General features: G+C 54.7%; 1 protein-coding gene across 1 annotated transcript; it reads right to left on the reverse strand.

Annotated features, from left to right (window-relative positions):
* Positions 1-4,083: 4,083 nt before the first annotated feature.
* faslg (Fas ligand (TNF superfamily, member 6)) lies at positions 4,084-7,151 on the reverse strand. Its single transcript, XM_066691889.1, has 4 exons — positions 6,688-7,151; positions 5,394-5,436; positions 5,211-5,270; positions 4,084-4,852 (listed from the first exon to the last, which is right to left on the reverse strand). The coding sequence occupies exons 1-4, from the start codon at positions 6,940-6,942 to the stop codon at positions 4,452-4,454; spliced, it is 759 nt and encodes a 252-aa protein (XP_066547986.1). The 5' UTR covers positions 6,943-7,151; the 3' UTR covers positions 4,084-4,451.
* Positions 7,152-10,275: the final 3,124 nt, after the last annotated feature.

Below are 10,275 nucleotides of genomic sequence, written 5' to 3' on the forward strand. Positions count from 1 at the left end.
GAGCTGAGGGGTTAACAGGCCTGCGCTGCAGCCGTCTCGGTGTGAGATGTTGAGTCTCATGGGCTACAGAGACGAACATAAACCATCACTTACACGCTGCTTCCTAGTTTGCTCACACGTCTCTCTCTCGACACCTGAAGGAGTTAAAAACAACCTCACATTAAACTGCAGGGGCAAGTTCAGGGCATCCCTTTCATTGTTTATAAAGAGCATTTAAAACTTTATATTGTAAGGGTCACCCACACAGACACAGAGCTACAGTCAGATCATTCAGGGGAGGTGCTCCTGAGAAGTGCTCACCAGGGCCAGAGCTTTGGTATTCAGCTGGACTAAAGAGAGAGAGAGAGAGAGAGAGATCTAGTGGACTGGGGGAGAGGGGTTACGCTGAACCGGTGGGTGGACACTGGGATAGTGCATAGGGTTACAATCTCTCTTATCAGTTGCCAAATGTCTTGTTACCCGGAGGTTTCATCTCTGTAACGTGGTGTTCTCTCATAACAGTCCTGACACACAGTCATACCAGCCTTGGTTCACTACACACAACAGGGTTTCCTGTTCTGCCAAGAAGTCAGTAGAAATATGTCTTGTGTTAAAAATACAATACAATAAAATTAGTGATGTGAGGGACAGCAGACATCTGTTGATATTGTTGATATTGCTTGTATTTGTGCCAGAATGTGGCAGATAGTCAGACAGCACCGCACAAACAGTACCAATTCGACTGAACCAAATTATACAACACCTCAAACACTTCTGTCTGGTCCACTGGGAAACCAGCACTAGAACACAGAACACACTGCAGTGCTAGCAGACCCTCAGTAGAAACTACAGCCTGGCAGAAAAGGAGCGGCGCTGTGGTCACAGAGACAGGAGAGAGAGGTGGACACAGAGAGGAGCAGCACTGATGTAACTGTCACAGCCTGAGGGACAGTATATAGATACCGTGCCTGATAGAGGGAGAGAGGGGATTGTTCTGTTAATATTTGTGTTGTGTGAGGCTAGTGGGGGTATATACACTCACCTAAAGGATTATTAGGAACACCTGTTCAATTTCTCATTAATGCAATTATCTAACCAACCAATCACATGGCAGTTGCTTCAATGCATTTAGGGGTGTGGTCCTGGTCAAGACAATCTCCTGAACTCCAAACTGAATGTCTGAATGGGAAAGAAAGGTGATTTAAGCAATTCTGAGCGTGGCATGGTTGTTGGTGCCAGACGGGCCGGTCTGAGTATTTCACAATCTGCTCAGTTACTGGGATTTTCACGCACAACCATTTCTAGGGTTTACAAAGAATGGTGTGAAAAGGGAAAAACATCCAGTATGCGGCAGTCCTGTGGGCGAAAATGCCTTGTTGATGCTAGAGGTCAGAGGAGAATGGGCCGACTGATTCAAGCTGATAGAAGAGCAACTTTGACTGAAATAACCACTTGTTACAACCGAGGTATGCAGCAAAGCATCTGTGAAGCCACAACACGTACAACCTTGAGGCGGATGGGCTACAACAGCAGAAGACCCCACCGGGTACCACTCATCTCCACTACAAATAGGAAAAAGAGGCTACAATTTGCACAAGCTCACCAAAATTGGACAGTTGAAGACTGGAAAAATGTTGCCTGGTCTGATGAGTCTCGATTTCTGTTGAGACATTCAGATGGTAGAGTCAGAATTTGGCGTAAACAGATTGAGAACATGGATCCATCATGCCTTGTTACCACTGTGCAGGCTGGTGGTGGTGGTGTAATGGTGTGGGGATGTTTTCTTGGCACACTTTAGGCCCCTTAGTGCCAATTGGGCATCGTTTAAATGCCACGGCCTACCTGAGCATTGTTTCTGACCATGTCCATCCCTTTATGACCACCATGTACCCATCCTCTGATGGCTACTTCCAGCAGGATAATGCACCATGTCACAAAGGTCGAATCATTTCAAATTGGTTTCTTGAACATGACAATGAGTTCACTGTACTAAACTGGCCCCCACAGTCACCAGATCTCAACCCAATAGAGCATCTTTGGGATGTGGTGGAACGGGAGCTTCGTGCCCTGGATGTGCATCCCACAAATCTCCATCAACTGCAAGATGCTATCCTATCAATATGGGCCAACATTTCTAAAGAATGCTTTCAGCACCTTGTTGAATCAATGCCACGTAGAATTAAGGCAGTTCTGAAGGCGAAAGGGGGTCAAACACAGTATTAGTATGGTGTTCCTAATAATCCTTTAGGTGAGTGTATATTTATTTGTATGTTTTCTATGGTTTACTATAGAAATATGATTTGTTATAATTTCTGTGTGACGGGTTGGCAGGCTGTGTGTGGCGTCGCGGGCTGCGTTTCGGGGATTAATCTGAAGGTGCTCTCGCTCACAGTTTCCACACAGAGGAGACTCTCAGACAAATACCCCAGTGCCCGGCCTCAGTCTGAGCTGCGTGGTTTGTGCTGTGTGTGTGAGGGAGCGTGTGCAAGTGTGTGTGTGCGTGCAAGTGTGTGTGTGCATGCGTGCTTGTGCTCGTGTGTGTGTGTGTGTGTGCATGTGCTTGCAGGGATAGGGACTATTGGAAGAGGAGAGAGAGACTTCAACCCCCACCTTCCAATACAAAAATAAGCAAATGTTCACCTTTTTCCTCTGGCCAGTCCCCCCCCACCTGCGCTGTGACATTTGATCGTGCCACAGTGGGGGGTCCAGCCTCTGCAACGGAGTCGTGTGGCCGGATTCGGCGTGCTGTGGTCACGGGGGGGTGGCTCTGTCCCCCAGCAGAGCACAGGAAGGAAGCTGCAGAGGAACAGCCAGTGCAGCTCGAGACGCCGGGCTCGACTGGAGACGCTGAGACCAGTTTTCTTTTCCCCGCAGCGAGGGCACAGAGCGAGGGCACAGAGCGAGGGCACAGAGCGAGGGCACAGAGCGAGGGCACAGAGCGAGGGCATGGCCCCCCATGGGAAACGACAACATCGGCTTTCACTTTTCCAGCTGCAACTCTCTCACTAAAATTACTTTCATTTCTTTCTTTATATATATAATTACATATGTTCTATATTAAACACACTCTCACACACAGCAGTCGCAGCAGGGCGGGGGGCCAGAGGGAGAGTCTCAGAGCCCAGTGCAGCTCCCCCTCAGGGCACAGAGGAGCCCAGGTCAGCCCTCCGCGGACCCCCACGGGCCCGGGCGGGGTGTCCACCCGCAGGAGAGGGGCAGCTGGGCAGAGTCCCTGCAGGGTGCTGCTGGCGCTGCAGAGCGGGCTTGTGGTCGGGCTGTGAGTCTGCGTGCAGCAGGCGGTGAGTCGAGGCGTGTGACGCACAGGGGCTTCTGAGAAAAACGGAGACGAGGCCGGGGGGGCGCGGGGGAGGAACTGCTGAAGAGCAGAGAGCCCAGAGCGCAGAGCTGGATCACACGCCCACAGTCAGCCCGGTCCCCCAGCCTGGCTTCGGCCACACAGCCAGCCTGCAAGGGGTCAGAGGTCACTGAACACATGGGCTCAGTTCTGACAGATTTAACCCACTCATTTAATCAATGGAGAAGTAAGAAACATAAGAAAAACATAGAAAAACATAAGAAAAGATTGCGTCCGATTTCCTTGTCAGCCGAGCCGCTGGTCAGGTGACTGCAGTGACCGATCGCTTGGCGAGCCAGGGAAGCCATCGCAGAATACACTCACTCAGCTGTGCAGCAAACTACAGGCTGCGACACAAACACCGCCCCCCCACACTGACAGGCGCACAGCGGCCGTGGGAGGGACTCCACTCTGTCAAAAACACGCCACACTGCGCCGGAAAAACACTGGAGAGGCAGCGCACTGTTTCCACTTGAGTTGAGTTTTATTTGTGCAGCTTCTTCTCCGTCAGGACGCCTGATTTGCACATTCCAGTTTGTTTCAAAACGCTACAGAGATATTTTCCGTTCTGTGAGAGAGGCTCTGAAACTGCTCTAGTGAAAACCTGTTGACTTTGATCTACATCTCAAAGTAGGCATGTCTCACCTCCCCCCCGTGCCCTGCCTGAGAGGGAGTCTCTGTGAGTCACGGCCCGGAGCGTCTTTAAAGACAACGTCAGGAGGACAACAGGAGTCAAGAGGAGACTTCAATAAAGTAAAACTTATTTATTAAAAAAAAATAACTTAGGATTCAATCATTTGTACATCTACTGTTCAACAGAACATACATTCAAACCCAGGTTGGGCTCTCAATATACATATAAATATAATTCATAGTGTTCAAAACCTGTGTGACAGAAGGGTGTCTCCTGCAGAAGACAAGTGGCATGGCCTTCTGTTACGATTAAAAGAATAATTTATATAAAAAATGGGGACACGGTAAAGCCACCAGTTCAGCTTTCCTCTCAGTTCCTCCGTATTGTTTTAGATGAATTCTCAGCTACAGACACCAGCCCGGGTCTCCCCTCCTTTTTTAAGTGCGCTGGCGGCGGGCTGGCGGACCCAGCGGTGGGGCAGGGTCAGACCTTGTAGAGGCCGAAGTAGGTGGAGAAGTGGTCCATCATGACCGCGCTGGGGTCGGACACGCTGACGTAGAGCCGGTCCAGCCTGCGCAGCTCCACCACCCCCCCCAGGTAGCTGGTGCAGGTCCAGGGCCCGCTCTGGGTGCAGAAGCCCCTTTGGTGGCCCTGCAGCAGGACGATGGGTGTGGGGTTGCCCCGCTGCCGGAACACAGTGTGGGTCAGGACGCTGCCTCGGGTGGGGCACACGTGTCCACGGAACGCCACCTGCGAGTACACGAAGTAGGGCCCCGTCTCGTTGATGACCAGAGCCCCGTCCCAGTACTCCAGCCCCGAGGTGAAGGCGGGGCCCCTGATCGGCTCCCACTGCAGCGTGTGGGACCCCGACGTCACGTTCAGCACTGAGGGAGGGGAGAGACAGAGCCGACAGGTTAGGGATCAGCGCTGTTCTGCTGTGTTTTCAGGATTCTTCTCTTCGTATCAATTCGATCATTTCTCTTCATGAAAGACTGGGATCCTCGTCCAGCAGGCAGCGCTGCCCACAGAGGAAACGGCAGCAGCGCTCCCCCTCGCTGCCTGCCCCCCACAGAGCAGACCCCCATACTGCACAGCAGGCCGACACACGCATGCACATGCACACACACTGCACACACGCACACACACATTGCACACACACACAGAGACACACACACACTGCACACACAGACACAGAGACACGCACACACACTGTCAGATGGACGGACAGGACCTGTGAGTTACCTGTGAGGTGTGCCAGCATCTTGGTCTCTTTCTTCTCCTCTGCTGGTGGGGGGGGCAGGCCTGTAAGACAGAAGGACAGTCATTAACACCGCGACTCACACAGGGAGGGGCACTGCTGCGTGAGCTGCCACAGCAGAGACTCCAGCGGCTGAGGGACAGTCGGGGACGGCTCAGCTCACTCACCCACTTGCTTCTGCACCACTGGCGCTGTCCTCGAAGCAGGGCCCTGAAATCACAAGCAACACCCTGTCAGAACGACACTCAGAGACCCTATCAGCATCCTGCCCTGCCCCCCGGCCCACCCAGCGCTGCACCGTTACTGCTTTTCACAGCATTCATGGGAAAAAGAAAGCAAAAGCAGAGGGCTGCTCATCAAGGCTGTTCTCGATGCGAGACGCACCCCCGCGGCAGAGTCGCAGTGCAATCCTCTCCTCGGACCCCCCCTGCTACTTCTCTTTACAAACATTACGTTAAAGAGAGAGAGAGAAACTGCTACAGGCGTGGCTGCAGGTTTCCTCGTGCTTTTGAAACGCCCGCGGCTCGAGCCGGGAGAGGAACGGCGTCTCTCTCATGTCCTCGGCGTCGACGCCGCGAGTGCCGTTTCTCTTTGATGCATCCTGTCACAGCAGCCCTCTGACCACAGAGCGCAGCCTCAGCGGCAGCAGCTGAGACCCGACGCCCCACGCGAGGAAAGGTCGCGCACAGACCTCAGCACCGAGGCTCCGCGCTCCGCATCTGGTCAAGCGGTGTGTGTGGGGGGGAGCGATTCCCTTTCCAACTCGCCTACCTGTCCCACCAACCCCAGCACCCTCCACTCACACACCCACCCACTTTCCAGTCCAGTTTCACAGGCAAGCCCTCACACTGCTAAATATACTGTGTGTGCGTGTGTGTAGGAATATAGATACAGATATTGTAGAATACAGATGTCGCAGATTATAGATATAGATGTTAGTTATATAGAGGATACATGTTATAGATCTATAGATTATAGACATATAGAATTGAGAAACTATCTGTAAGTACAATCTACCCGAGTGACTCATAGCTGAGAACAGATATTATCAAGTCTGAATATAAAGTGAAACTTCTATAACCAACCCTTCAAATTGTGCCACAGTTTCAATCTGCTTTATACAGAAATAAGGCATTTATACACACAGGTAAAAAATATATAATCCCACAAAACTCTAGATGAGGGAACTGGAACGGGACTTCAGGCTGTTATAAATACACACACAGGCAGCCTCGACTCGGCTCTGTAAAGGATGTTGCACGTTTGCGAAACCCCACTTCAAAGAGCCACTGACAGCAGCAGCAGCAGCAGCCGGACCAGCAGCGCAGAGACACGGCCGGGCAGGCGGGGGGGCAGGGATAGTAACAGACACGGCCTCAGAAAGCGGGGCAGACCGACAGACGGACACAGACGGACACAGACGGACGGACAGGCTGCAGCCCTGCAGCCCCCCAGTCTCACCTGCTTCATGAGCAGCAGTTCCTCCTGCAGCCTCAGGAGCTGGTAGGCGCCGAAGCCCAGTGCCACCAGGACCAGCAGCAGCAGCACGATGACCAACGTGGCCACGCAGCCCTGGCCAGCCCCCCGCCTCCGCTGCGCCGGGGGGGGCAGCACCGGCCAGGTGGGCACGAGATTGGGGTGTGAGGAAGGATGGTCTGGCCCCCCCCTGTCCACCAGGTAGATCTGGGGGTAGGAGTGCTCGAGGGTCCGCTGCATGGTCCCACGGGGCGGTACCGGGGGTGGTGGAGGGGCTGGGGCTCGGTCTCGCTGCGTTTGCGCCACGGTTGCCAAACTCAGTCCTGTGCAGATGTCCCGCAGTCCCTGGCTGTCCTCTGCGTCTCTGTCTGCGTCTGTCACTGCGCTGAATATAAATCATAGAGTCGTTCGAAACCCACAATTTCCTCCCACGCTTCTCTGCTCTACCCTCTGATTGGCTCCCAGGGGGCTCGGAAACTGCCATCACCCTGCCGGGGACACAGACTGCCGAGAGCTATTGCACGCACAGCCACCCCCCCACGGCCAGAACGCCCCAGCGCACGGCTCTGTCCAGCCCGGCTGCAGACCCAGTTCCTCTCACACAGAGCTACAGTCAGGAGCCCCTGGACCCCCGGGCACCTCAGTCCACCTCTATAGGCAGCTCAGATGGACATCATGGGGGCGCAGTACTCCCCATCACCGAGGAAAGAGTTGGTCACACCGGTGCAGCACCGCTGGGAATCCCTGGTGACGTCGTGCAAAAGTGAGAGCAGACGGTCGAGGTGAACAATCTGCCAGTTTACCCAGAGTCACACTCGTCCCCTCCCTCCTGTTATTACTCAGACAGAACCTCACAACATCTGGGGACACAGTCCTACTCAGTGTGCATGTGCGTGTGCGTGTGCGAAGAATGGTGTGCAGATGATAAAACACGTCTGCAGCCCTGTGAGCTGAGGGCAGGGTGAACAAGAAGCACGACAGTTTGTTGCTTTACTAAAACAATACAGTGTGAGTGAGGGAGTGTGTGTGCAGGGGTGTGTGTGTGCGTGTCAATGCCTGTGTCACACGGCCTTGCATCATCCCTGCAGTAGCTCATTTTCAGGTCAGAGACTTGGTGGATCTTCAGCTGCTGCAGCTCCTCAGGACCTCAGTGTCGGAGCAGAGACCCCAGGTGCTGGAGCTGAGGGCATCTTCAAAAACAGTGCCACGCTGTCCACCGGGAGAAGACGGCCAGTCCTATATTCAAATGGTCACCTTGGCGGGACCCAGCTTCTCTTCTCAACAGACCGGCAACCGGCACCCGGCACCCTGGCCCTGGCACAGGTGCTTTATTAGAGGGGCAATAGCACGGACCTCAGCCCACCCTGGACCAGTTCCATTACTGAGGGTCTCGTGGGTCACTGACACACCCAGGGCTGCAAAACGCCTGTCCTCAGCGCATCAGGATGGAAACGGGTGAAACGGCCTTTCACAGGTGGTCTGTATTGTGCACACTCTGATGGAGACCTGGCCCACATTGCACACTCTCTCATCTAGAGCAGTGAGACTGGACACAGCCAGCACGGCACCAGGGCGTCTCTGGACCCTGAGGTTTACCCCGCTGAAAGGACGACGTGATGCCGCAGGTCTAATGTGCCACCCAACTGCTCTGCAGGGTGGTGTTTGTGGGGCACCTGGGCTGTGCCCCTCCATGCTTCCCTGCACACCGTGCTGTGTGATACGGGTACGAGGGCCGGACCGGTGCCAGGGCACGACCCCCGCTGGCTCTCAGATCCTGGAGAGCGAGCGCTGCGGGGTGCAGCAGTGTTTGTAAACAGTGACTCAGCGCAGGCAGTTTCGGAGGGCTGCGCTCAGAGCACAGAGGGAAGAGGGGGAGTCGCCACATGAAACGAGGGTCTCTGCGGGTGGATGCACCCGGCGCCGCGAGAGCAGCTCCTGTGGAGGAGGGAGAGAGGAAGCTGTGGTTAAGCCAGAGTCCTGTGTGCTGGGGGGCTGGGGGGCTGCTGACACCGGGTCACTGAGAGGAACGGGCCGCTGGGTCATGGATGCTGAAGGTCCTCTGCCACAGAGCCGCGTCACTCCCCCCCCCCCGAGGCTGTGGCTGAGCCTGAGCCTGCACATCACATTTCTGCAGCAGGTTTGGCAGCATCTCGATTTTAATTGGCTGTGATTTTAAGTTTTCCAGATGTTCAGATCTGGAGGCAGTCACACTCGGACTCGCTCCGACAGACCCCGGCCTCAGGTAAACCACGATCGGTGTCTCGAGCACATGCATGCATCGCTATAGCCAGGCTGTAGATTACCTTAAATATGTGGGACACGCATTGTGCATCTGGCAACCCGGGAGACAAAGAGCGAGGCGGTGGTCTGCCCGGAGGCCCGAGGTCACCAGCTCTGCCATGAGTCACAAAGACAACTGTGAACACCGTGTGGTGACGGCACCAGAGACGCGAGTCCCCCCCGCCTCAGAGGGGAACCTCACCCTCCCCTCTGCTCCGGCACTGGTGGCTCGGGGACACGGGGGGGCCACTGCCGGCAGGCCTGAACACACCAGTCTGGGGAAAACACTGGTGGTCGGTGGATTCAGACGTGACACAGCGCAGGATGACGGGACGACCCAGCGGCTCGCAGCGTTTGCACACCAGGGGGGGCAGCGTGAGAAGCCAAGAACGCCCTGCTGTGGCTTCGCTTGTGTCATTTCACATCACGCCAACAGCAATACGATTATTGTAACTTTAATTAATTGTGTCGTTACATCCTGTTGTGGTTGACAGCTTAAAGGAATATGTCATGACGAGTCAGGTGACCCAATTCCCCCCCCAGGACGGTCGCAGTGGAGAACCAACCCACCGGTTCTCCATCTCAACATGCTGTGTGCGCGTTTCCAAAGTCACACGGGCTTTTCTTGCATTCGGCTTCTCTCTCCCATCCGACTCCCAAGGCGTCACGATCGCAGGACAGTCCCCAGAACACTGTGACCGCCCTGACCGGTCGGCCCCAGGGAGCCCGGCACAGGAGTTGGGTTGAGGTCCAGTGAAGGCCTCAACACCATGGGGTGCCATTCACAGAGAGGACTAGATAATCATCAAATAATGACAAAAGGAGACTGTGGGTTTAGTCAGTCATCTGATCATTTTCATTATTCATCTTCAATAACAGATTCTCCAGAAATGACCCAGTTTCCCTCCCTGGCTGCCTCAGCAAGAGCCGTGTGGTTGACATCTTGCTTTGAGCGCATATGACAACTCTGATAACTCAGCTCAGCGCGTCGGCGTCCCGGGTCGGCACCGCACAAGAATGGCACCAGCCAGAGCATGAGTAAACAACCCCCGAGACCCCGAGACCGCCACTCCACAGCGCCGGCCAGGGCAGCGACGCACTTTAAAGCAGGAAGACCTCAGCTGGGTTTCGGTTTCCCAGCCCCACCGCCGGCCTCGGGCGGGGGGATGACACGGAAAGGGGGTCCAACCCTGCGGCCGAGAGGCGCGGCGAGTCACTTCCTATCCACAACCTCGACGTGACTCACTGATCGAGCAGCGGCTTCTGTTTCTCTAACTAAGCAGTTTAATACAC

This window comes from Amia ocellicauda, chromosome 19, assembly GCF_036373705.1.
Source record: "Amia ocellicauda isolate fAmiCal2 chromosome 19, fAmiCal2.hap1, whole genome shotgun sequence".
NCBI lineage: Eukaryota > Metazoa > Chordata > Actinopteri > Amiiformes > Amiidae > Amia > Amia ocellicauda.